The sequence below is a fragment of the Heloderma suspectum genome, chromosome 6 (genome assembly GCF_057233095.1).
Source record: "Heloderma suspectum isolate Gila_16-S chromosome 6, 16-S_ref, whole genome shotgun sequence".
In the NCBI taxonomy this organism is placed as follows: Eukaryota; Metazoa; Chordata; class Lepidosauria; order Squamata; family Helodermatidae; genus Heloderma; species Heloderma suspectum.
The window spans coordinates 57,155,475-57,182,303 of record NC_139463.1 but is presented as its reverse complement, the minus strand read 5'-3'; the positions used below and the strand labels follow the sequence as shown (position 1 = coordinate 57,182,303).

Sequence of the window (26,829 nt, the reverse complement as noted above, 5' to 3'; positions counted from 1 at the left end):
TGGGGTCCCACAGGGATCTGTATTAGGACCAGTGGTTTTCAACCTGTTCATAAATGATCTGGAATTAGGAGTGAGCAGTGAAGTGGCCAAGTTTGCCGATGACACCAAATTATTTAGGGTGGTTAAAACAAAAAAGGACTGTGAAGAACTCCAAAAGGATCTCTCCAAACTGGGAGAATCGGTATCTAAATGGCAAATGCAGTTTAATGTAAGCAAGTGTAAAGCGATGCACGTTGAGGGGGGGGGGGAATCCCAACTTCAAGTATAGACTGATGGGATCTGAGCTAGTGGTGACCAACCAGGAAAGAGACCTTGGGGTTGTGGTGGACAGCTCGATGAAAATGCCAACCCAGTGTGCGGCCGCTGTAAAAAGAAAAGAGAGGCAAACTCCATGTTAGGCATAATTAGAACAGGAATTGAGAATAAAACTGCCAATATCATACTGCCCTATGGTGTGTCCACACTTGGAATACTGTGTCCAGTTCTGGTCACCACACCTAAAAAAGATATTGTAGAGCTGGGAAAGGTGCAGAGAAGGGCAACTGAAATGATCAAGGGGCTGGAGCATCTCCCCTATGAGGGAAGGTTACAACAGCTGGGCATGGTTAGCTTGGAAAAAAGGAGGGTAAGGGGAGGCATGACAGAGGTGTACAGAATTATGCATGATGAGGAGAATGTGGATAGGGAGACATTTTTCTCCCTCTCTCAAAATGCTAGAACCCAATGGGGTCATCCTATGAAGCTGATGGGTGGGAGATTCAGGACAGATAAAAGGACTTCTTCACATAGTGTGTAGTTAAACTATGGAATTCACCACCACAGGAAGTAGTGCTGGCCACCAATTGTGCTGGATTTAAAAGGGGGCTAGACAAATTCCTGGAGGAGAAGGCTATCAGTGGCTACCAGTCTTGATGGCTATGTGCTACCTCCAGAGGCAAGGAGGCTATGTACACCAGTTGCTGGGGAACATGGGCGGGAGGGCGCTGTTGCACTCATGCCCTGCTTGTGGGTTCCTGGTCAACCACTGGTGGTTGGCCACTGTGTGAATGGAATGCTGGACTAGATGGACCCTTGGTCTGATCCAGCAGGGCTCTTCTTAAGTTCTTATGATACTCCATTCCCAGTAGTGGCTGGTGACTCTGATGTCAATGGGGTGGTGACTCCGTTCCAGTCAGAATGAGCCAGAACTTTAAAGGAGCTATCCAAGGTGCATAGATAGCTCCATTAGAGTTCTGGCTGGTTCTGACTGAAACCCGGGTTGGATTCACTGCCCCACTGACATTGGAGCCACCAGCCCCCACTGTCCATTCCTCCCCCACCTGGTTTTCTATCCTCTCCCTTCCATCCCGCAACAGTCAGCCACTGAGTTCTGTAGCCACGGTAGCATACTCAGTCCTCATTGGGCTGCTTTGGGTCTCCCTAGGGAGTTTTGGTTTTTTTGTATTTCTGCACACTTTGGGGTTCCCCTAATCCTGCTGATAGCCCCCCCCCCCTTGTGTGGGTGGTGGGGCTGGTGCTGTTTTGGCACTCACACCTGAACATTGGAAATAGAATAATAATGGCTGAAAAGTTTACATGAAAGACCGCTTATCTTCCATTACTGAATGCAGGGAAGTGTTAGTTCTCTTCTAGGTTGCATTCTCAGTTCAGATGGGATATTGTTGATGCCTGAGAGGCCTGGCCAGTGCCCCACATGAAGCGAGTGTCTGCCCTAGACCATGCCTCCAGAACTGTCTGCAATGTGTTAGGGTATGTTGGCAGATGAGCTGATGTGGAAAGTATTCCCTGAAGATCAAACATTTGAAAACCACCACATTGGTTTATGTTGTAGCAATGTGCATGCACACATCAGGATCAATTAGAGCCATAGGAAAAGACACCAAATACAAACAGCTTCTCCACACAAGGGCTTATATCATACGATCAAGATTGGATGCTCGCGGAAGTTTGTGGATCCTTTACATGACGTCGTCAACCTCCAGGGCCCCTCCTATGGTTTATGCTGCTTATCCCACTTTTTAAAAGACCAGAGATAATGCAGATAAGGGATGGTAATCCGATCTACCAGCTGTGTGTAATGACGGCATTGCACTATAACCACAGTGCCATTTAGTGGTTGTAAAATGAAGTATATAGAAACATAGAACATGCCGAGAAAGGAAGTCCTCGATTCAAAGCACATGTCTGCCTGTGTGAAGGAGCCAATCTTACTCCTGCAAAGAATCTGGAAGCAGAAAGCCCCGGTAAGGATGCAGGATTTCATTCTCATGTGGTGAACCCCAAAGACTGCTGCACAAGTAGGTAGGGGTCCCAATGAATTTTGCAGAACCCTTTATCAAGGGGGAAGTTTTTACATTGTTTAATAAGAAGTGCTTGGAGCAAAATTTCCTGCTGCAGCTGTCTTTGTATTAGGAGCAATGCGATACACAGGAGCGTCACAACTGTGTTCTATCGTTTCCAAATCAATCATGAGCAAAATCATGCGTTTGAGCAACCAGAACACACATTACAAAGGATTGAGCATGCCTCCTCACCCGTTCCTCCATTTTTGATAAAGCAACTTAATGTCTCTGTCTCTGGGTATTTTAGAGCTGTCCTGCACATTATGATAGCAAATACTGCACTATCAGAATTCAGCACCCCAATAGACCCGGTTTTATTTTTCTGAGGCGAAAACAAAACAAAGTAGCAAGGCTCTAGCCCTGCTGGTTGCAGAGAGCAATTTGAAAATATATGGGCAATGCGTGATTAATTTACAGAAGCCAGAGGGGAATTGATCAGGACTTCAACACACATGAAATGGCCTTGGGTTCCATCAGAGCATCAGTCCGTCGAGCATAAGGGTAGGCAACCTGTGGCCTAAATCCCAAAGGCCCTGGTGATTCATCAGTTCAGGCCTCTGGAAAGGGCAAGCTGTCCCTTCCCTAGCAGCATGCTGGGTGGGGAGGGTGGTGGGGGGAGAAAAAAGCAAGTGGAGAGAGAGAGAGAATGGGGTGGCAGAAAGGGACAGAGAAAATGGAGGGTGCTCAGGGGTAGTCTCAGGGCCCTGCCCACTTTTGGCTCTGCCTGGCCCACTGCCAGCATGCAGCCCCTGACAGACTACCCTTGAGCACATGAGGCCCTTGACATGAAAAAAAGGTTCCCCACCCCTGATCTAGCCTGACACAGTCTATTCTGGCCAGCAGTGGTTTTAGGGGGTCACGGGCAGAGAGGTCTTCCTCAGCCCAGTTAACTAACTCCAAAATGCCCTTTCTAAACTGGAGGTGTCACGGATTGAACCTGGGACCTTCTACGTGGGAGGCAAGTGCTCCGCCACTGACCAACTGGCGCTCCACAGCGGCTGGCGAGCCCCCAGTAGCTAGGGCGGGGGGGGGGGCCTGCATGAGTCATTTTCTATCCCTGCCGGTGGGTGGCAGAAGCAGAGTGAACCATGCAAGCGATGTGTTCAGGCAGGGAAATGAAACCACCTTTTCTTGGCAGTGAGCTTGAGTTGAAAGAAGACAGTTAAACCCAACCAGAGGATGCCCAGCTCTAAGCACAGCAGCGCGGGGAGAGGGGGCACCGCGAACAGCACGTGGGTCGCATTTCTAGCTAGATACAGCGCCGTCTTAGATTTCTTTGGCGAGGCGGTGAAGGGGCAGCGAGGCAAGCCGGGATCACGCCAGCTTCTGCGCATGGATGAAGAAGATCCCTTGGACGTCGTCCACTCCGATCTTCAGGCTCGGCGGCATGTCGTAGGAGCGGAAGCTGTGGATGCGATAGCCGCACTTGGCAAAGGCTTCTTCAACGGCCGCCTGGCTCATGGGCACGACTGACAGCTTGGCTTCTCCGGCCAAGTAGAAGGACTCTTCCAACGCCCCAATCATGAGGAAATGGCCGCCGGGCTTGAGGAGCGTGGTGACGTTCCGGAGGGCTCGGTCGAAGCTGGGCCGGTCAGGGCTCACCGCCTCCAGGCAGAAAGCAGAGACCAAGGCGTCAGCCGGCTGGCCGAGCAGAAAGCCCAGTGGGTTGGGCTGGTGGACGTCAATGGAAAGGATCTTCCTGAGCTTCTTCTTCAGCTTTTGCTCCTTCTCCTTCCATGGCTCCCTACGGTAGCCAGGAACGAAACAAAGAGACAGGTCAGGGCCAGGGCCAGCCGCTCCCCAGCTGCGGTGCAACAGCCCCCCTGCAGGCTCCCCAGCCAGTGCTGTCTCTGGCCCCCTAGCAGCTGTCGCCTGCTGCACCAGATCAGCCCAGGTGGCGTCCCCCCACGACAGGACGGCAGCGGCAGATCAGGTAGCCCACGGCCCGGTGGCTCCACCGAGCGGAGACAGAGCACCGTGAGCGGGAGGGAGAGGAGGCCGGTTGGCACGGCAGGAGCTGGTCGGCAGTGGAGCAGGCTGCCGCAGAAGGCGGCGGCCTCTCCTTTGCTAGAGGCTTTTGAGCAGGGACTGGAGGGCCACCTGTCAGGGGTGCTGTGGTAGTGGATTTCCTACACTGGCAAGGGGTTGGGCTAGATGACCTTCGAGGCCCCACTCCAATAGGGTGATTCTATGGGGGGGAAGCTGCATGCTGGGCATAGTGCTGTGGTGAACTGCGAGGGCTGGGAGCAGAGCTGGGCGGGTGAGAGGGTATGCTGCCCACGTGTAGGTATAGCTGCCCATTCTGAATCAAGAGGCCACCACGGCAGCCAGCACATGCTCCTGCTCCCAGGCCAATGAGGAGGCAAGGCTGAACGGTGGTGAGGTTGAGGGCTGCGACGCGGGCTGCCAGGGCTTTAGACCTGGCACCCCCCTGAGCTGTGCAGGCAAGTGGCCGAAAAGCAATACGGGGAACGAAGGGGCCGTGCTCTTGTGCTGGCCTTGGAAAGAGTAAGCCAAATGCTAGGCCCTGTGGCAACCAAACGAAATACCTTCCACTACACAGTCAGGAAATTTTTGTGACGCGCCCAGAGAGCTTGGCTATGGGGTGGTATGAAATGGAATTAATTAATTAATTGTGGCTGGCTCCTGGACCTGCTAGCACAATTTCAGGCATCTCCTCCCCTCCTGCAGCCCACTGAGTTCCAGTAGGTCCTCCCTGCCCTCTCCCATAGGCACCCTGGCCAGTGTAGCCACGGGTGGCGTGCAGATGGCCATTGTTGCATTTGGCTGTACATCCCCCAAACTAACCCCCGGGAAGAAACCTTTGTTTCTTACGCTTTGCCTTCGATCCTACAAGCATGCTGGATGTACGGGGTCCAGTCGAAGATCCCGGGCTCTTCGCCGCACACCCAGCTGTGGATCTCAGCCCGGTTCACTTCCAAGTAGTCGGTGGCCACAATCTCCTCAAAGTAGTCGCAGGCGCTGAGGAGCTGGTAGATGGTGGGGCCTGTGCCAATATCAATAAGGGTACGGCCGTAGATTTCCCCTGCAAGGGGAGAGGAAAGAGAAGGAAGAACTAAGATGTGCTCCTGATAACCATTACATGAGGACCAGAAATCTTTATTTAAAAATCTGGGCTAGTAGCAGCTAACCTTTGTCAGGGAAACAAACTGGGTGAGAACCATCCCCACCCGAAGGATGAGACTGGTGGTCGCGTATCTGAAATCACACTTTTCCATCTTGGGAACTTTGGTTCAGGCCTGCAGAAAAGGCCTTTTCTCCCACACCTTGCCGGGGAAGGGGACCTGCATTACTTCACACAACCGGAAAAAGGGATCCAATAGCCTGGAGCCTAGTTTTCTGCCCAGAGATGGCCTTCCCATCAAGGGAACGGAACCACTGAGGGTGGCAGGCAGCCAGATGTTGCCCCGTGAGGCACAGACCACTGGAACATTTTCCGCTGACCTGTGCAGAGGAAAGAATTCCAGTAGCTGCAGGTTGTAGTGAGCAAGGACAGCAAAAGCTGCACCTGCCAAAATTCTCTCTTCCAAAAAACAATGATAGGTGCAAGAGCTCTGTCTTTCACTACATTTAGTCATCTGATGCAGGGGTGGGCAACTTGTAGCCTTCCAGATTTTTTTTGGCCTACAACTCCCATGATCCCTCACCATTGGCTATGATGGCTAGGGCTGATGGGAGTTGTAGGCCAAAGCATCTGGAGGGCCATAGTTTGCCCACAGTTTGGCAGTTTTGCCCACAGTTTGCCCACAGTTTTTGCCCACAGTTTGGCCACCCCTGTTTGCCCACCCACAGTTTTGCCCACCCTGCCTAATAGCTTACTGGTTGAATGACCAAAGGAAGGCTATATATGGGCTCCTCGGAGCCACTCAAAGCCTCAGGCGTCTCTGAAGGAACGGGGAGCGCTTGAGAGATGGTACCGCTTTCTGGAGCTTCCAAGCTAGCTGAGGCCTTCGCTTCCAGATCTGAGGAATGGGGCTTTTGCTGCCTGGGGTGAAGAACAAGACGGCTCCCACAAGCCCTCATTCCACGTGCAGAAGATGCTGGCAGGTTAATCTTCCTTCAATGCTGTCAATGGGACAGAATCCTCCACTCTGCCGGATGGCAGCAGGCTAGCATGGGCGGGGGCAGTGGGGAGGCAGGCCACGCAGCGCACACAGCCCTTCCTCCAGCTCCCTGCAGCCGCTTGCCCACTGCTCTGCCTGGCCCCTGCTCCCGGCCCGCTCCAGATATGCTGCAATGCAGCAGTGGCGCCAGCGCATGTCATGGGAGGGCCCGGCCCGGCCCCCTCCCTGCCTGTGCGCATGGTCGGTTACTACGCTGCCCGTGAGTGTTGGGAGGAGGCAGCGAGGCGACACGGACAGCCCTGGCCAGCCAGACGCAGGCATCGCCACTACCAGGGTGCTGCCCAAGGAAGGCAGGAGTGGCTCAGGAGCAGGTGAAACTAGTGCCGATGCTGCCCCCGCCCCCAAGCATCTGCGGCTTAGGGCAGCGGTCTCACCCTGCCTCAATTGTAGAGCCGGCCCTGCCATGGTCTGCCCTGGATACCAAGGCTCCAGAGCCCTGAGGGGTAGAGAAGCCTGACAGGGAATGGAGTGAAGCCTGGTAGGTGAGAGTGAAGCTTGGCAGGGGCAAGGGACAGCCAGCAGGCGAGCCAAGGCAAGGCAAAGGCAGTTTTTTAATTGTTGTTGTTGTTATTGTATAATATAATATATAATATTATATAATTATTAATTATTTAATAATAATGATGATAATAATAATAATAATAATTTCATTTCTATACCACCCAATAGCTGAAGCCCTTTGGGCGGTTCACAAAAATTAAAACAGTTCATTGCATTAGCAACCAGCCACCATACAATTCCAAAAAGACATAACAGTCAGTGTATTAAATTCCATATAGCAAAATAAAAATAAAAATAGCAATTAAAAATAAAAGTGTTGCAGCAGAAACAACCTGATGACACCCAGTCAGCACAATACAGAGGGGAGGCTCCCCAGCTTGTGGACAGCATAAACAGTATAGATCAGCTCTTGATCCCTTACTTTTGGATGCACACTCAAGGCGGCTGTGATCAGTTTTGCAGCTCTAACTGTGGTGTCTCTGTCCTGTCAGGTAGCAAATACAGCAGCTTCTCGTGGCTGGTTTTCTTTATTTTCCTTGCCAGTGGTATTTATTTATTTATTACATTTATATCCCACCTGTTTTCCTCCTTAAGGAACCCAAGGTGGCGTACATAATTCTCCTCCTCCATTTTATCCTCACAACAACCCTGTGTGGTGGGCTGGGCTAGAGTCTGTGACTGGCCCAAAATCACCCAGTGAGCTTCATGGCCGAGTGGGGACTGGAACCCGGCTCTCCTGACTCCCAGTCCAACACTCTCGCCACTCCATCGCAGTAGCAGCTGTATATACAAGTCTCTTAGCATAGTAAACATTTTACACTCCAGTAAAAAATGGGCACGGTCCTCCACCCTGGGCAGATTCGAAGATTCCTTGGGATATTCTCCAGACGCCCAGGATAATCTGCCAGCGGAAGGACATTTAGCCAGGCTGGGGTGAACACAAGCCACAATTCCCTCTTAGCCAGGTGCTCCAAATAAAGCGGAACCTGAGCAGGTATACACATAAAACTAGAATATAAGGGGTTTGGTTTACAAAGAGAAATGTCTGCGCAATTACTTTGAAATGAGACACCTTTCAGGCATTGCAATACGGCGCCTTTAGCCTTCTCATAGCCCGAGCTCAGTAAATAGGGAACAGAGAAGTCCACATTTAAAGCCATTTCACAGAGCTTCTGCCACCAAGACCTCTCCCCCATCTCTCCCTAAACTTCAGCTCCCAAGACTGAGACCCCCCGGAAGATGATTTTCAGCCAGAACAGCACTGCCAACCTCTGCGCCTGGTTTTTAATCTGGGGAAGGTCTAATTCTGCCCTTACTGTGGCTGGTCTGGCTGATCTGGGTATTGACCAAAGTCGACATGCACATTTATTCTGTACCTTCCCCAAAGGACAGAGCTGTCCAAGGCCCACAAAGGCACACCGTACAGCAGCAGGGGCACAATCCTGCACCTATTTATTTCTAGAGAAGGGTTGACCAAGGGTGTCCTGACCTGAGCAAAACCCCCACATCCTAAATGAGGCTTTCTGCTTTCGGTTTCTTTGCGGGATTAGGAGGGGCTCCTTTACACAGCAGACACATGGTTTGAATCGAAGGAGTGTCGCCCTCCCTCCCTGGCATGTGCTGTGAAAAGGAGCATGGCGGGGGGACAGTCTTGTTTTCATTGCTTAGCTTGTGCTGTACTGTTTCCTCCCAGCCCCCAGGAAAGCTATGACTTACTTCTGAGTAGACATAAGAGTGTGCTGTAAGTCTGCAATCCTTGGTACGTAGGAGTAAGCCCCTCTGTAGTCAAATGGGACTTACTTCTGAGTAGACATAAGATCATGCTGCAAGTCTGCAACCCAAAGGACACTTACTTAAGAGTAAGTCCCATTGAACTCAATGGGACTTACTTCTGAGTAGACATAAGATCTGTCAAGTCTGCAACCCTCAGCACACTTACTTGGGAGTAAGCTGCATTGAACTTAATGGGATGCTCTGAATCAACAGAGGATGTTGATTCTGAGCTCAGTGGGGTGGGGGATCATATCTGTCTCCCTTTGTTGCAGGGAGGCATTTTACCCTCTTCTCCCTCCGATCAAGAAATGTACTCAAGCATTTACATGTGGTTTGAATCGAGGAAAGTCCTTCCTCAGCAAGTTCATAGCACCACATTGGCGTTTCACACTGTTGATACCCTGCATTTTTTTATATGCCAGCTTATCTCCGATCTTTTTGAAAGTGGGATAAACAGGAAAAGGCGCGGGAGAGATCCTGGAAGTTGGCGATGTCGTGTAAAGGACCCACAAAATTCCACAAGTGGCCAATCATGAGTGAGCAAGAAATTCCTTGTGTAGAGACACCCTGTGTTGCAACCCTTGGTTCCATGAAATCTTAGCCCAATTGTAGCTCTGTCTGCCATTTGAGTTACTTTCAGTACTTGTGAAAGCCACAGACCTGTTGGGCTGAAACGTTATACCTAAATAATTTTTAAAAATCACTTGTTCAATCTGATGTCCATCAAGCAACCATTTGTGGGGGCTGTTTGTTCTGTCCAAAACCATAATTTTTGTTTTGTCCTGATTTATACTCAGATGTTCAGTCTGGCAGTACTGACTGAATCTTCTGAACTGGCTAGTCAAGGGCAGTTTGTGACTAGCTTGGGGACAGGAAGCAGAGCGAGTTGCAAAAGCTCTCCAGAAAGAAAAGCAGCAACTAGCCCGGCTCGTAGTTCTGGTCTCACCCCGAGATTTTGCTGCTTCCTCTGGATATCTTAAGGAGGAGGCAAAAGCCCCAACATTTTGGGTACAGCAAGCTTAGGGACTGACATAATATTAGTTGCCACCTATAGCATATAGGTCCATATCGTTTGTAAATTATAATCTGCTTGTCTCTTCTTTGCTGTGTTACTTGCTTGCAAATAAGCAAAACGGGAGTTAAGAAATGTGGCTTGACCCAGGCTGCTAGAGAGTGGTGGTGGTTTGTTCATAAGACCTTTGGTCTTGCACTTGTAGGGTGAACACTCGAGCATCACCAGTACTGATTGAGCCATGGTTGTTTCCTGCCACAGGTCCCACAAGTCCAAACTCTCACCTGTCTAGCAAAGCCGCTTGAGTCTACCCCACTTTATCACAATCAGTGGGCAAAAAAGCTGAGGCCTTGCAAGCTCTGCTTTGATCTAGCAGCTCAGGTTTTGCAAAGCTTTTCTTTAGCGGTTTACAAGGGAGCCAAGTTATTTTGCAACATGCCTTTCCAAGTGCTGAGCCTTGGCAAGCTCAGCACGTGGAAAGCTTATTTTGATTGTCAATAACACTGTGAAGAAAAGGTGAAACAATCTGGAAAAAGAAGGCCAAGCATTTTCAAGTGGGACAAAGGGAGTTCACCTTTCAAAATCAGATGTCTCCCGCTTGCAACGGAAAAGGTTACAGGTCTATGCCTACCTGTGGCAAAGGCGTCTGCCAAGCAACGGAGTTTCCAGGGCACCGCGAACTCCTCACTTGTGAAGTTGGCACGAGGTGGCATGTAGTTGTTCTGCAGGTAAGCCCTGGGGTTGAACGTCTGGTAGCTTTCAGCCACAGCCGCCACACCAACGGAACTCATGCTCAGGAGATGTTCAGTGCATCCAGCTCACTCAGTGGGCTGGGCTGGGCAAGTGTTTTTATAGCCAGGCTTGCCGAAGGCATCAAAACAGGTTAATGGACCCAATGCAATTAGTGCCAAGTACTTTGAGCTGATACCATCAGAGACTCCCTGTGGGGTATCTATAAATTGGGGCCATTTCTCTAACACACATCCACGCCCTTCCGCCGTGGAGTAATTGAGAAGACCTTTTTCCAAGAGCTTGATGGAGACTCGCGCTGGCGACGCTGGGGGCAAGGGAACAGATGGGTTTATCTTCCACTGCACAGTCGTTTAATAACTCTATTGAAAGGACACTTTATTGAGGCTGTTCATCCAGTATAACCACATCAGTGTCAGGAGCTAGGGAGGGTTGGCAGGAGGACGTGGGGTGGCAGACAGTCCTTCAGGGAAGAGCCTTGCTGGCCAGAGCTTAAAAGCCCCTGCATCTCATCCATGCGCAAGAGCAGAGGGTTGTGCGGCACCCCTCCGCTGAAGAAACAGGAGCGGCTGCAAATCATCCCCCCACCCCCAAGTCAACACAATCCAGACCAGAGGATATGGATCTTCTCTAGTGATCAGATTGTCGCAACAGTCATTCACTACTTATTACGTAACTAGTTGTTACTACACATTACACAAGAGGCCCATGACCTGAACGCCCAACATTGCAAAACAAATCAAAAACTCTGTACATCGGCCTACTCCAAGCTGAGGCCCTCCAAATGTGCTGAACTACAATGCCCATTATCCCCTGCCAACATGGTTACTGGGTGTGCTAGCTGGGGATTATGGGAGTGGCAGTCCAACACCCCTGAGGGCACCAGTTTGGGGAAGGCTGCTCTAAATCCTCTCTCCCACTTGCACTTGCATCCATCAGGGCAACCGTGTTGAAATCTTGACATCTGTGCCATTTCCGGATTAAAATCCCCCCCAGCCCCCAGCTGCTCTTACATTTGTTTTTGTTTTTTGTTTAAATTAGTACAACTGATTATGGATCTCTGATGTCATGTATAGTCTGGCACTGAATCAATTGCTAGTAGGGGACAAGTATAATTTGTGGCTGGTATAATTCTCATGAAAATGCTCTTCAGAGTTGGCAGAGAACTGCAGTCCTGGGGAGACTGGAAAACGCCCACCTGCCAGGCGGCATCATTGGGGCGCCTCTGGTCTGTCCCTTCAGCCTTGGTGGTTGAGGCCACTTGCAGTCAAGCTTGACAGTATCTCTTGCCATCACTCTGCAGGCTGTAAAATGAAGGGAAGCCCACTGGAACATGGTGCTCTCCAGGGGTGTTGCACTACAACTCCCATCATTTGCAGTCAATGGCCATGCTGGCTGAGGATGATGAGACCTGGAATATAATACATCTGGAGGAAACCAGGTCGACGCAGACTGCCTTAGACACACCAGGTCTTAGAAGGCCACAACTTTATCATCTTTAAAGTCGATTGAAGATGTGGGATGTGGGGGAAATCTCCCTTCCTCCCTCCTTGCACCTCTGAAGACCATAGGAATGCAGAGAAGGGGTGGGAAGAGAAACAGCATTTCTACACCAGGCTAAAATCCTGCAACTGTACCGGGGCTTTCTGCTTCTGTTTTCTTTGCAGGATTACGACGGGCTCCTTTAGACAGCAAGCAGGTAATGTGGAACTGAAAACTTCCTTTCTCAGCAGCAATGCTCTATATGTTCAATGGAACAGCACCATCTAGTGGCTGAATTATTGTGCTACGCCGGCATTACATACTGCCAACATGCCACGTTAATTTTTATTTCAGCTTATCTCCAATCTTTTTGACAGCAGGATAACCAGAGCAAAGTGTGGGAGACAACATGGAAGTTGACGACATCATGTAAAGGACCTGCAAACTTCCATGAGTGGCCAATGATGAGTGTGCAATAAATTGCACATGTAGAGAAGCCCTTAGTCTGGATCTGAGTGAAAGGATGGGCCATGGCAAGTATGTAGTCTGATGTGTGTGCCTGGGCGCTTGACTGTCTCCTTTGTTGTTGTAAAGAGAATCCTACTGGATACGCTACCATGTTTCCCACTCCCCACTCCCGTCTTACACATTCCAAGTGTCCCCACAAAAAAGCAGAAAACAGAGTTCCTCCATGATTCCTAATGTAAAGACTGAAACTGTATCTTCCTTAAAGCCCTGCTGTGTCAAGACAAGCTTCTGCAGCGTGCAAAGTGACAGCAGATCAATCCATCAAGAAAGGCAGGTCAGACAGTGAGAGCCCAGCTCAATAGCAGAAGCTGAAGGAAGAAAGCCCTCACCTTCCTGCCCCCCGCCCCCCAAGACTGCACCCTTCCCTCCTTAAAGGCCTAGCAAAGTTTGGCAGCATGTAGAGAGATACAGTCATAGTCTATTGCCCTCACCAGCCGTAGCTTAAGGAGTAGTCATACCTAGTTGTATTTTTATACTGTAGTTTTAAGCTTTTATATTTCATACTGTTTTTATTCTGTCCTTTGTGGTTTTAATTTTTGTGATCCAGCCAGAGAGCTTCAGCTATGGGTGTCGTAGAAATGTAATAAGTAAATGTCAGCAAAAAGGGGCATCTCTCCCATTTACAGCCAGATCTCAGTGCATTTTCATGAAATTATAGCCCTATCTGGGGCTAGCCCAGTGGGACAGTGTGCGGCTGCCCCCATCCCTCAACAACACACGTGCCAGCCAGGCTTCCGGGCTGTGCATGATTGCCGTCAGTCTGGATGATGGTGCTTTTACGTGCGCAGGGTTTTCCTCCTCTGGGACGGAGGCTCCCATGGGGGAAACTCTATGCACGTGGAAGCAGCCTCTTTGAGGCTGACGGCACTCCTGCACAGGCTGGAGAGCGTGGCCGGCACATGCGTTGTCGGGGAGGGGCAGGGCTGGTCCCATGCATTCCCACTGGCCTGTTTCACACGTCTTGCATTCATGGGTACCAAACGCCTGAACGGGCTTACAACAATTACAGTAGCAATTCTGATTCTCCCGGCTCCGAGGTGGGCAACCTGTGGGCCACACGTGGCTCCTGGCCCCTCCCAATGCAGCCCCCCTCCCCACCCCTCAGCACCTTTTGCTGCCATGCAGGCAGCCCACCTTCGAAGAGCCCTTTGAAAGTGTGGATCCAGCTGGACCTGAGCTTCCAAAGGCCATCTGAGGTGCCCTGTGTGTGTGTGAGAGAGAGAGAGATGGAAAGACAGTATGAATGACTGTGAATGGGATGCATGGGTGTGTGTGTGTGTGTGGGGGTGAATAGATGCATGGGGTTTTGGCTCCATCCACTGCTTGCTCTGACCTTGCTCTCTCTGGTCCCATGCACTCTGCCCCCCAGCCCCTAGCACTGCCCCTGGCAGATTTCTGCTCCAGGCCTTGGCCGCTTCTTTCCTAAGTATTGACTAAGGCTGGACTCCTATATGCATTTACCTGGAAATAAGCCCCACTTGACTCAATGGGACTTACTTCTGAGTAGCCATGCATGGGATTGCACTCTAAATTTTCTTATGGGCTGGTCCTGAAATGTGAGAACCCTAGTAGTCAATACAAAGGAAGAGCAGGAGTGTTTCCTCCTCTGTTAGCTACGAAATCTAAATGGAAGCTCTATGTTTAGGAAGTGTGTACCTATTAGCTGGAGATGGCCTACATCTGGCTGATCTGTTTTGGAAGCAGGATGCTTGACTTTGATCGGATGTGTGCCACGCAACCAGGGAGCGGTTGCCCTTGTCATCTGGACTGGAATGGACTGGGCTCCTGGTAGCTGCCCTGGTTAACAGCAGCAAGCAGGCGATGTTGACCTCCATCTCAAGTAAACATTGCTGATTTCTGCACAGTACATGTCCTAAGGGCAGAAGAGCAGTGGGTGAGTTTGTAACTGTAAAGATGGGGGAAGAAAGTAATTTCTCAGTTGTGCGAGGATTAAAGCATTTAGGCCAAAAATTGGAGATGAAATACATTTTGAGGAAGAAGACAAATTCCCAAGCAGATTCTTCTCACGTAAATTACTTTATAGAGAATTGAGTTGGTGGTCTCTGAAGAAGGTTGCCAACCAACCAAAAGCCAGCCTGGTTTGCTCTTGTGCCTTTAACAATAAGCTTGAGCTACATACCCAACGGAACAGGAGAAGCATTTGAGGGCATGCAGATGAGTGTTATTGCTAATGTCTGCAGGCCAAGCCACTGTTAAAAGGTATGGGAGCAATTAAAGAGAAAGGGAAAGTGTCTTTATCTTGACTCTGAGGAGGTCTAAATTTAGAATGGTTAAAATAAACCTTTCTGCAAATCTCTGTGGGCAACTGTAATGACTTGCAGCAGGGCACCAACCAGAGATACCCGTTTCTGCTTTTACACACCCGCACAATACACACACACACACACACACACACTCTCTCTCTCTCTCTCTCTCTCTCTCTATCTATCTATCTATCTACACTCTGTCTCTCTCTGCCATTGCTGTGGGCAGAGCAAAGGGCGTCATGAGAAATACCTCTCCAGACCTGGCTTTGCCACAACTGTGCTGGAGGGGAAGGTGGGAATGCTGAAGAGAGGAGATGGGGGGGGGGGTGTAAGGGCACTGGGGTGGGGGTGGGGGCAAAGCAAGAGAGGTAAGGGGGGAAAAGGGTAACAGGAGGAATCATAGAATAGTAGGGTTGGAAGGGGCCTACAAGGCCACTGAAGAGCCTCCATGAAATTGGGCAGGCCTTGAATCAGTACACTAATGAATTCATGGCTGCTCGTTGTCAGGTTTCAGTGGCTCCAACCCACAGCGGGTCTGAGACTGGTAACAGTGGTACTGTCAGGGCAGGACTTCGGGGTAGAAGTCCAAGGCCCGGCACAGCAGAATGAGCAGGAAGGTTCCCAAACGCAGCAGCGCTGGCTTGCCACATACTGAAGTAAGTGGGAGAAATGCACATCACTGTCAAAATGGGTGGAGTGGGGTGTGGCAGAGTGGGGGCATCCTCTGTAAGACCAGTCCAGGGCCTAACATTACCTAACTCAGGGGTAGCTTACTTGTGGCCCTCCAGATGTTTTGGCCTACAACTCCCATCTGCCCTCACTATTGGCTATGCTGACTGGGGCTGATGGGAGTTGTAGGCCAAAACATCTGGAGGGCCACAAGTTGCCCACCCGTGACCTGACTGGCAACGGTGACTGCAGGCAGTGTGGACAGGCTTGAGGCTTGTGGGACCTCCTTTGTTTTTCACTAGAACTGGGTCCCAGGTGTACCAGCTAAACCATGTCCAAAATATGAGCACGTAGTCACCCCCGGAATTCGTTTTTGGTACCAGAACGGTGGTCACATGGTCCTTTTCCAGAAAAATCCACTCCTGATCCCCCCCCCCCCCATCTTTCTGTGTTTCAGGAGCCTAACCTAGAAGCTGTGGGGAATGCCTCTTTTCTGGCTAATGTTAAAAAAGGGGAGTAAAACCCATCGGGCTGCCTCTCCTCTGTCTGGATTGCCTTTCTGCCCACCCCTGATATAAGGGATGTCAGGCCAGGATTCAGCAGCACCACCGGTTCTGGCCAAAGGAAGCAATGGCAGGGAGGCCACACCAACCAAGGAAGCCTCCTTAGGCCAGAACAAGTCAGGATGGGTGCCCTGGCCCTGTAAATCAGGCTTGCTCAGTATTATCAGATGTGTGAGAATCCTTGCCCATGTACATCAGACTTCCCCAACCTGGTGCCCTCCAGATGTGTTTGACGACAACTCCCATCACCTCCAGCCAGCACAGTGACTGGCTTACTGGCTGGGGATGCTGGGAGTTGTAACCCAACACATCAGGAGGGCACCAGGTTGGGAAAAGCAGTGCATCTTGATTCCAGAGCCTCTGCACGACGCATGAGACTTTTTCCATTCTTATATGCAGAACAAAAATCAAAAACGTTTTTCTGGTGTCAAGGAAGTGGGGCGGGGGGTGGGAGAGGTTTGGGCCAGGGAGAAATTGGCCCCCAGACCTCCTAAGGTTGCCCACCCCTGATCTCGAGCCTCTGCATGAAGTATGAGACTTTTTTCCCGAGGCACATGGCAGCCCTGTCCCACTTTGGCACTTTCCTGAAGTGAAATGGCTCATGGTGCTACTTTGAAAGAAAAAGTAGGGTGCAGGAGGCGGCTAAGGTTGCACGCTCTCCTCCTCCTCCTCCTCCTCTTCTTCTTCCTCTTCCTCTTCTTCTTCTTCTCCTTCTTCTTCTCCTTCTTCTTCTCCTTCTTCTTCTTCTCCTCCTCCTCCTCCTCCTCTTCCCCCCAACAGCTCTGAGTATGACCCAAGAATTCTGAAAGACTGGGATGAGGATGAGGCAAGACTGGTTTTACTCACTGTTCTGAGGTGCCAGAAGATTCTCCTCTTGCTACTCTTTTGCTAACTATGGCCTGCTTACTTTGGCCTTGTTCGTGGCTGCACCTTTGCCTCTCTTCACCTTATCCATCCTAGACTCAACAAGAACTGGATCTTCCTGCAATCAGACTGAGAAAGTGTTTAGATCTGATTAAACGGAGCCAGGAGCCCCCTGTGTCTCTGCGTTAGGAATGTATGTTTTTTGTTAAATCCGTCCCGTCTGTGTTTCACTGATTGTCAGGTGTCTTTCGTTCCATTGTCCCCTGACTGATGGAATTGGATTTTTAAAACCAGAATGTCATTCTACTTGCGCTAATGTGCACCTGCGCAAATGTGCATTAGTTAATGTGAATTAGTACAAATCCCCCCCCACACACACACTGAAAAAATGGTCCACAAGTCCATGGAATCTTTCTGACTCTGAAAAAAACAGTCCACTGTGGAATCCACAGATTGGATTTATAGAAATACAAACTTGTTTGAATCCGTGGCAGATTCCTCCGATATCCTTAGTGTGCGTGTGCGTTTGTGTGTGCAGGCAACGCTGTAATAATTTTAGATCTGTGTTATACAAGCTGGGAGGCTCCGCTGGAGATTCTCCTTGCAAAAGCCTGTGTTCCAAAGCAATCAAGAACACATCAACACTGGTGCCTGGGACATGTCTGCGTTCTCGAGATAAGGGCAGGCACAGAGGCTACCATGTACATGCCCAGTCAGCTGTCCCCTCACTCTAATATGGTTTTACAAATAAGAAGAAAGGATGCTGCAGCAAGCCGTGTCAGGCCTGATGGGCCCTGAAGTCCAGCCCTAACCGCGCGCCACTGTGAATGGAGCGGGGTGGGGGTCTCTTGTCCTTTGCTTCCGGCAGCAAAGTGCTGTGGGCCAGTCCTGCTCCTCTAGCCTTGCCTCTTTCCCAGCAGCCTCTGGTGGTGATGTTGGTGGGGCAATCCGGCTGCATGAGGTGTGATGAGAGAGATCATTCAGTCACTCCTGCTGAAGAAATGCAACAGAAGTAGCTACCTGCAGAGGTGAGTGGCTGCCCGTTGCATCCCTGTATGAGTAACTGCAGTTCCAATCAGTGACTCAGATTGAGGAGGAGGTGCATTCTTCTGTGGCAGGTAACGGGGATTCTTTTTCCTTCTCAGATTTCAGTATCAGTTCCATAATTGCAGTTATTTATATACTCAATAGGTAGAGGGGCAAGAATTGTTCCTGTAGCTATTACAGTTTTCAAGAAAATGTACTTAACATTTAACCCAGCAACAGGAAAGACTGAGAACCCCCTCCATTGGCTGTCCAGACCATTCAGTTCCTCCATCTACTGCTGATCAATCCACAGCTATTTAATTGGGGTTTCACTCTCCTTCCTCCCTTTTTTTTATAGCTGTGCTGTTGGCTGGCAGAACCCCCAAATCCTGTCATGCCCTCGAGCAGAGCAAGCTGAAGTCTTCTAGATGGGAGGAAGATGGGGGCCCAGGCTGCTGTTACTGAGCAGGGCTTTCCCTGTCTCTCTCCTGCCTTGATCTATCTGCTGCCACTTGGACACAGCAGGCCTTTTGGGGATGAATCATAGAATAGTAGGGTTGGAAGGGGCCTACAAGGTCATCGAGTCCAACCCCCTGGGATGAGCCACTTTCGGCCTTTTTTGGGGTAGAGATGCGGGTGGGGGGCACTCAGCCCCATCTCTTTTGGGGGTGGGACTGGTGGAGTGCAGAAGGCAGGGAGCAGCATCCAGGGAGGAGGACTCAGGGATCGGAGTGCGAGGTGAGGCCACGGACAGGGTGCTGCTGTATCAGTGTGTTTGCGGACTTGATGGTCTTCCTTGTTCTAGAGGGAATCCTTCTCGGTTGCGCAAAGAGTCCAGCTCAGTAGCAGCCTTAAGAACATCAGAACATCAGAAGAGCCCTCCTGGATCAGACCAAGGGTCCACCTAGTCCAGCATTCTGTTCCCACACTGGCCAACCAGCTGTCGACCGGGAACCCACAAGCAGGGCATGAGCGCAACAGCACCCTCTCACCCATGTTCCCCAGCAACTGGTGTACGTAGGCTAACTGCCTCTGGTACTGGAGGTAGCACATAGCCATCAGGACTAGCAGCCATTGATAGCCTTCTCCTCCAGGAATTTGTCCATTCCCCTTTTAAAGCCATCCAAATTGGTGGCCATCACTACCAATTCCATGGAACTCAAGCCTTGGGTTCCATGGAAGAGGAAAGGCAGGATATAAACAGAATAAAGAAATAAAAGTGTTACTTTTTAAAGCCCCTCTCCCTGAAGAAATTATAAAAGCAAGAATGGACATTCCGTGGAATTCAGACGTTGCTTGTTGGCTTTGTGCTATTGCTCCATTGCAGCAACGTTAGTCAGTATTCAAAAATGGCCTACAATTTTCCATGTTGTAGCTCGGGGGTGTTGTAGCTCAGGCCTGTGGGCTACACCCGGCCCTCCGTGGCTCCCCAGATGGCCATGACCCCTTCCTTTGACCCCCCACCCCCTGACCCCTGACCATTTGGTGGTTTCCTAGCTATTGTGCAGTTTTCTCCCTATTCTGCAGGTTGAAATGCCTCTTCCTAAGGCTTAGTAAGAGCTTTCAGCTACGATATGCTGGTATGTTGGCCTCACCCCCTTTGGTGTTGGCCCCACCCACCATTGGAATGTGGCCCCCGAGAGCTTCTTTGACATGGTATTCTGCCCCCGAGCTGAAAGAGGTTCTGCACCCCTGTTCTAGCTGATCTTCCCAACAGCCCTTTGAGGTAGGTTAGACTTTGAGAGATGACTGAACTGAGCAGGGATTTGAGCCAGGATTTTATTACATCCCAACACTAATTTCACTCCAGCATGCTGGTCCCTGCTGACCCACCTTCTTTAACCACTAGGCTCTCCTTGTTTGTTTATTTATCACATTTTTATTATCATATCTTTTCCCCAAGGAGCTCAGGGCGGCATACATGGTGAGCAGCCCCTTAATACTTATCTTCACAACAACCCTGCGAGGTAGGTTAGGTTGAGCCAGAGTGACAGGGCCTCGGTTCACCCAGTGAGCTTCATGATTGAGAGCCAGTGTGGTGTAGTGGTTAGAGTGTTGGACTGGGACTTGGGAGATCCAATTTTGAGTCCCCCCACAGCCATGAAGCCCACTGGGTGGCTCTGGGCCAGTCACTGACCCTCAGCTTAACCTACCTCACAGGGTTGTTGTGAGGATAAAATGGAGAAAAGGAGGGCTATGTAAGCCACCATGGCTTCCTCGCCAGAGGAAAAAAGGTGGGATATAAAAGTAATAAATAAAATAAATAAATACATTGGGTTTGGAGCCCAGCTTCCCTGGGTCAGGGTCTGTCTTTCCACCACTGATTTGCCTTCCCTCGTTGCCCCTCTCCGCCTTCCTTCCTACCACCATCTCTAGGGGGCATGGGGCATGCATGTGCCTTCTTCCACTCCCTTCTCTCCAGAGTGGCTTGTTGCCCAGTCAACATCTCACGTTGCCCCTGTCCCCATCTCCCCTTGCGAGACCATGCAGGACATTTTCTCCCAGGCAGACCAAAGTTTTGACATTGCGTCTCTCTCTTGGGCAGAAAGAAGTGTGTTTGGACCTGGCTGTGTGTGTGTGTGTGAGTGTGTAGGAGGAGTCGTAGTCCTGAAACTAGACCGGGGGAGGGAGCGGGTGGAAATATCTTCTTTCCAAATGACTTCATTCCCCAGACACGTCACACAGCTGTGCTGGCTCAGTGCAGCCTTCTCCCATCAACAAGTCCCATAAACCTTCCATCCATCACTGGATGCCTTTCTGAATTACACTCCCCCACTCATAGTTTCACTTAATCTCAGGACACCTGAGTTCATTTCTTCCTCCAATGCCCATAAGGATTAAGAGTTTAACATGAATTTGGACCCAGACATTATCCTATAAATTTTGATGCCGAACATTCTCTTCAGGCTTGATGGATGTATTGAAATCTTGTCAAATATTGAAACCATGGTAGCATTTGATGATCAACATGCAACAGTATGTAGCCTGACCGTATTTCATTAGGGTGACAACTTCTGGATTGCTAAAAAAAAGAGGAAATGTATCACCAAAAGATAGGGCAAAAGAGACACAGATTGGCATAAAATGTGCATATGCTCATTTAAAGGCATAGATGCACTTTTAGAAATAATGGCCATAATTTAAGTGGTAATAAAATACAGGTCATCACAGGGGGGAAGATTGTGACTAGATGACCTGTGTGCCTGCTCATTTAGTCTGCTATCCAGGTGCAAATTGTTGAAGGGCAGCTTCAGAGCCCCCGCTGCTCTCCCATCGTAGGTTCTTTATCATTAAACTGCACTTGGACAGGGCAACCTTCCAAGCAGAGGATTGCCTTCTGTAAAGTAGGGCACACAGCCACCCTATATCGAGGATTTGATGGCTCTTTGTAGATCTCATATTTGTTGCCTGCCAAAACCAGCTGGAGATGCCAGACATTCTAAAGCAGCTGAATTTCATCATTCCTCAGTGGCAAGGCAGAAATGTGTGTATTCTGCACATGATCAGAGGTACTCACTCTGATGTTTAATATGTTCCCTATGGCTGAGCTAAAGGCACTGAAAAATAATACATCCCTGGGTGAAGACCTGGCACCCCTCTTAGCCAAAATCATTATCATTATCATTACTCAAGTGGGCCCAAATTTGAAATACTAAACAAACATCATCTACCCAATTTTAAGATTATTTCAGAATATCATGTTTGCATTTTTTCAGTCTTCCATGATCAATTAATTAAATGACCTGTTGACAGCCACTAATTCTTGCCAGGAAGGATAGGGTTAAAAGAGTATAAAAATATTGTAACGTCACAGATTTGGTTTCCAGTAACACACACATGCCGGGGAGGCAAAGGGGATAGGAGAGGTGTCCGGTATCGGAATGCTCCACCAGTGATTCTGCAAGACAAATATAGCTCCAGACGCCCACTCCTTGGGGAATCAGCACTCAGAAAACTATATAACTCACCTGCAGCAGGGATGAGCAACCAGACAGAACTGAGACTTCAAGACCCATCCTAGTTCAAGCAGAAACCCAGACGCAACAATGCACGGCAAGAGCGTGGTCCTCCGCAGCTCCGGGACACTGTCTGCGGCTGAGCTGGGCTGCCAGGTGTCTGAGAAGGATACATCACGGAAGGAATCATTCACTGCTGACTGGAAAGACCTGTCGCTCACCACGAGGCCTGAAGAAGGGTGAGTGTTGGGCTTGGATCAGGCAGAGACTGGGATAGGCTGGGCCAAAGATATTGCAACCCAACGGGTCAGTTGTTTTTTCTTGTTATGGAAGTAACTGGTTGGGCAAAGGCTTCCACTGGGATCCACCAAGCAAATTTAGACAAAGAAAGTCTTGATTGTTCCATCTACAAAGTTAAACATGGTCAAGTTGTGGAGGACCCAGACATGTAGGGTACACAGCCTTCATCTAGCAAAGGGGGAGCTTTTTCTTTCAGTTATATGGATTCAGGTTAATAGAGAGGAGAAATTTCTTCAGAATACCAGGAACATAGCAATGGTGAGGGTCAGTGGGATGGATTGGAGGGAGAACCACCATGGGATACATGCTTATTATAGTTACTTCATGTGGATTAATTACACACTTGTGAGCTTCTTAACCCAGGTTTCTAAAAAATGGTGGATTTTCCTGTGTTCAATCCATACAAATGGTGAGGAACATACAGATGGCTTCCCTGGTCCTAACAGAGCTTGTCTCTAGTCCAGCTTCCTGTCTGAAGCGGCAGCCAGGCAGATCCTTCTGGGGAACTCACAAGCAACTGCCTCTGATGCCGGAGGTAGCATATAACCATCGGGACTGGTAGCCATCAATAGCCTTCTCCTCCAGGAATTTGTCCAACCCCCTTTTAAAGCCATCCAAATTGGTGGCCATCACTACATCCTGTGGTAGTGAGTTCCATAGTTTCACTATGTGCTGTGTGAAGAAGTTCTTCCTTTTATCCGCCCTGAATCTCCCACCAATCAGCTTCATGGGATGACCCCGGGTTCTAGCATTTTAAGAGAGGGAGAAAAATGTCTCCCTATCCACATTCTCCACACCATGCATAATCTTGTACACTTCTATCATGTCTCCCCTTATCCTCCTTTTTTCCAAGCTCAACAATCCCAGCTGTTGTAACCTTTCCTCATAGGAGAGATGTTCCAGCCCCTTGATCATTTCAGTTGCCCTTTCTGCACTTTTCCAGCTCTACAAAATCTTTTTATAGGTGCAGTGACCAGAACGATACACAGTATTCCAAGTGTGGTCACACCATAGATTTGTATAAAGGCAGTGTGGCATCTGGTACTCTGAGAGCTCCTGCCTCTGGTCATCAGAGCAGCTTTGTTGGGCCAGACCCATGCTGTATCTAGTCCAACATCTTGTTTACTACAGTGGCCGGGCAGGTGCCCGTGGGAAGTTTGCAAGCAGGACACAGGGGCTATAGCTCCTGCTGGGTGTTGCAACTGGTATTAGAGGCATGCTGCCTCTGATCCTGATGGTAGCATACAGCCATCTTGACTAGTAGCCATTGACAGCCTCATCTGGAGTACTGTGTCCAGTTCTGGGCACCACACTTTAAGAAGGATTTTATTTATTTTTATTTATTTATTAAATTTATTACTCACCCATCTGGCTGGTCACCCAGCCACTCTGGGCAATGTACAACATACAATAAAACAGTTTAAAACAATAAAATTCTACAATAAAAACATTTTCTAAAATACCCTAACCCACCCCAAATGCCTGCCTGAACAACCATGTTTTTAATACACGGCGGAAGCTCATTAAAGAGGGGGCATGACGGAGTTCCTTACGGAGGGAGTTCCACAGAGTGGGGGCCACCACAGAAAAGGCCCTCTCCCTCGTCCCCACCAGTCTAGCTGTCCTGGCTGATGGGACAGACAGAAGGCCATCTGAGGCTGATCTTGTTAAGTGGCCTGTCTGGTGTTGCTGGAGGCGCTCCTTAAGGATGCAGACAAACTGGAGAGGGTTCAGAGGAGGGCAACGAACATGATCAGGGGACTGGCAACAAAGCCCTATGGGGAGAGACTGAAAGAACTGGGCATGTTTAGCCTTGAGAAGAGAAGACTGAGGGGAGATAGGATAGTGCTCTTCAAGGACTTGAAAGGTTGTCACAGAGAGGAAGGCCAGGATCTCTTCTCGATCACCCAGAGTGCAGGACACGGAATAATGGGCTCAAGTGGCAGGAAGCCAGATTTCGGCTGAACATCAGGATAAACTTCCTGGCTGTCAGAGCAATCTGACAATGGAACCAATTACCTGGGGAGGTGGTGGGCTCTCCCACACTGGAGGCATTCAAGACGAGGCTGGACAGCCACCTGTCAGGGATGCTCTGACTTGGATTCCTGCATTGAGCAGGGGGTTGGACTCGATCTTAAAGGCCCCTTCCAACCCTACTGTTCTATGGTTCTATGATTAGCATTGCCTGAGGGTGACTCTGCTCCTCCGCTGCATCCACAGGGCTGGCTTCATCAGCTCCCTCCCATGTGTTGCAAAGGCCCAGTTCTGCAGTGGGGAGCAGGGGAGCAGGGTTCTGAATTGCCCAGGGAGCCTCCACAAGGAGAGCAGGTTCCCCTCTCCCGAGGCATGGAAGCTGGTGGGGGCAGAGCTCCCTGCTCTCCCCCTTATCAGGTGAGGGGTAGAAACACCTGAAGAGGGTGAGAGCAATTGTGAGTATGAAATCAGGCAATGAAAGCAGCTCTGTCTTCATGAATCGAGTGTGACGGAATCCACTCTTATCTGCCATGCGAGGGATAGGATGGGATGAGACCAGATGGTGATGTTAGAAGTTTCAAGGCCGGAGGAGGGGACAGCTGGGGTAGGGCGTGGGGTGAATCCACAATTAATTCTCTGCACACTTCTCCACAGCTGGTCTCGGTTTGAGGTGGACAAACAGCGCCGAGAGACCTACCGCCAGCAGCAGGAGGCCCGGGTCATAGTGCAACGGTCACCATGGGGCATCCTCCGCCTGGGTCTGTTGGGCGAGCCTCTGGCCTCCTACCACCTGCCCTATCAGCGGGTCTTGCCCCTGCCCATCTTCACCCCAGCCAAGCTGAGCGCCAAGGCTGAGCGGGAGCTTACACCGACGCCCTCCGAGTCTGTGGAGTCACTGCCAGTTACAGGTGTGTGTCCCGGCAAGACCCCTCTGGCTGAGATCACCAAGGAATTGCCCCTCGTCATCCAACCCAGCTGCCCCGACTTCAAGAAAGCAGGCCTGCCCCGCTCGTTGTCCCGTTCCATGTCTCAGGAGGCCCAGAGAGGCTGAGGCCATGGGACACCCCCAGCGCAACAACTCTCCTCATCGGAACTGGCTTGGATGCCTCGGGCCTTTGCCTCTGTTGCTGCATGAGGACTATTTAGAGGGGCCCAAAACTGTAGAAAAGACTTGGTAGGATCGAACCCATCTTGAATAACCCTTTTGGGGGGAGGGGGCAAAGACGGCGACTGTACCTGTGTGTGTATATAGATAATTAGATGTACAGTGTCATGTGCACGTGTACCGCCAGTGCTGACCTTTCTGCACGGTGTATTTTTGAAGACTGCCTCCCTGGGGGGGTAGGGACAGCCCACCGGACTAAAGGAGAAAGAGGCAAAAACAGCGTGCTCAACTCCTAAAGTTAGGAGTGCGTGAAAGGAATTTGAAGGAAAAATGGTTAAGGTAGAGGATGGTGGGCGCCATGATTCCTGTCTTTAGCAGGAGAGAGAGAGGGCAAGACACCTCCCAATTCTAGCTTTGGAAAAGGACGCAAAGTCTAATGGTTAGCAGCAAGGGAGAGAATCTGTCAGAAGCTGATGACGTTCTTGTTTCCGTTATGGTTCTTGGTTCTGTCACAGCAAGGGACTAGAAGGAATGAGAGGATGATGGGATTGGGTCTAGCTTTGGCTTCCAGAGTCCTGCTCCCCCAATCTCATTGCTCAGCTCCGTGACCTGGGGCACAGGACTTCTTGTCATAGTGAAACGTCCCAATGAATGAGCGTGTGTAGAGTGTGTCATGTGGAATGAGGAACAATGGCACTTTGGGAAGGTGATGATCTAGGGTGGGATCAAAGGGCTAAGAGAGAAGGCAAGGAAGAGTTTTTAGCCTGAGTAGAACAGGTTCAAGAAGCAGATCTGGGCTTGCATCCCGTCCCCCGCATGGAATGACAACTGTAGACAAGTAACTGAGAAGGCAGGAAAATTCCACTGTGAATATCTCCCAACACCCTATATTTCTTATCCTCTGTTTTTCTTTTAAAGAAAATAAAAAAGATATATCAAAGCGAAATACTCTATTTTTCTTTATTGTAGTTTTACAGATTAATGCGATAAGGGAAATAACAGAATATATGTATCTTTCGAAGACCTCACATCTGTCCTGTACCAGCAATCTGACAACTTTAACAAATGTATCAATCGCTTTTTCATTTTCAATCAGTGTGCACATTTTAGAGCAACACAGAACAGTTATCAGGTAGATGCAAATCAGATGACACCTTTCGCTTCAATCCAACTTCTCTTGGTAAAGGGGTGTGCAGGCTCTCACATTACACAAAATCCTTAATCAGGACAAGTGAAGTAGTAACAGTGTTATTTACCCCTTGCAAATGCACCTCCTGAACTCCACCCAGGGTGGGGAAGCCATGGGGTGGGAGCTGAGGTTGGGGAAGAGACAGGGAATGGATTACGCACACCCACCCACACCCACCTCTCTATTTAAGATCTCCCCCTTCTGAAGATGCTCTTCCTTTGAAACAGATCTGCATGTAACATGCAGTAAACCCCCTTACCTACCACAGCCAAAATAGCTTCCAAAAACAGCCACCACTACACACCCTTCCATCTCTGCCTCTCCGGGAGCACTATGTATGGAGGGGGGGGAAATAGCCCCCATTCCCCCCCCCCTTTTAAAAC

General features: G+C 49.8%; 2 protein-coding genes across 6 annotated transcripts; one reads left to right on the top strand and one right to left on the bottom strand.

Moving 5' to 3' along the window:
- Nucleotides 1–2,352: 2,352 nt before the first annotated feature.
- PNMT (phenylethanolamine N-methyltransferase) lies at nucleotides 2,353–10,564 on the bottom strand. Its single transcript, XM_084804501.1, has 3 exons — nucleotides 10,405–10,564; nucleotides 5,178–5,388; nucleotides 2,353–4,086 (listed from the first exon to the last, which is right to left on the bottom strand). The coding sequence occupies exons 1-3, from the start codon at nucleotides 10,562–10,564 to the stop codon at nucleotides 3,657–3,659; spliced, it is 801 nt and encodes a 266-aa protein (XP_084660627.1). The 3' UTR covers nucleotides 2,353–3,656.
- Nucleotides 10,565–15,272: 4,708 nt separating this feature from the next.
- Nucleotides 15,273–26,196, top strand: TCAP (titin-cap). Of its 5 annotated transcripts, XM_084804505.1 has the most exons (4): nucleotides 15,273–15,456; nucleotides 17,817–18,014; nucleotides 21,897–22,117; nucleotides 24,807–26,196. In XM_084804505.1, the coding sequence occupies exons 3-4, from the start codon at nucleotides 21,969–21,971 to the stop codon at nucleotides 25,201–25,203; spliced, it is 546 nt and encodes a 181-aa protein (XP_084660631.1). In that variant the 5' UTR covers nucleotides 15,273–15,456; nucleotides 17,817–18,014; nucleotides 21,897–21,968; the 3' UTR covers nucleotides 25,204–26,196. The 5 variants fall into 5 exon arrangements, with proteins under 5 accessions (XP_084660631.1, XP_084660632.1, XP_084660633.1 ...); XM_084804506.1 differs by lacking the exon at nucleotides 15,273–15,456 and having other exon boundaries at nucleotides 17,581–17,924; nucleotides 21,900–22,117; XM_084804507.1 differs by lacking the exon at nucleotides 15,273–15,456 and having other exon boundaries at nucleotides 17,581–17,924.
- The last annotated feature ends 633 nt before the right edge of the window (nucleotides 26,197–26,829 follow it).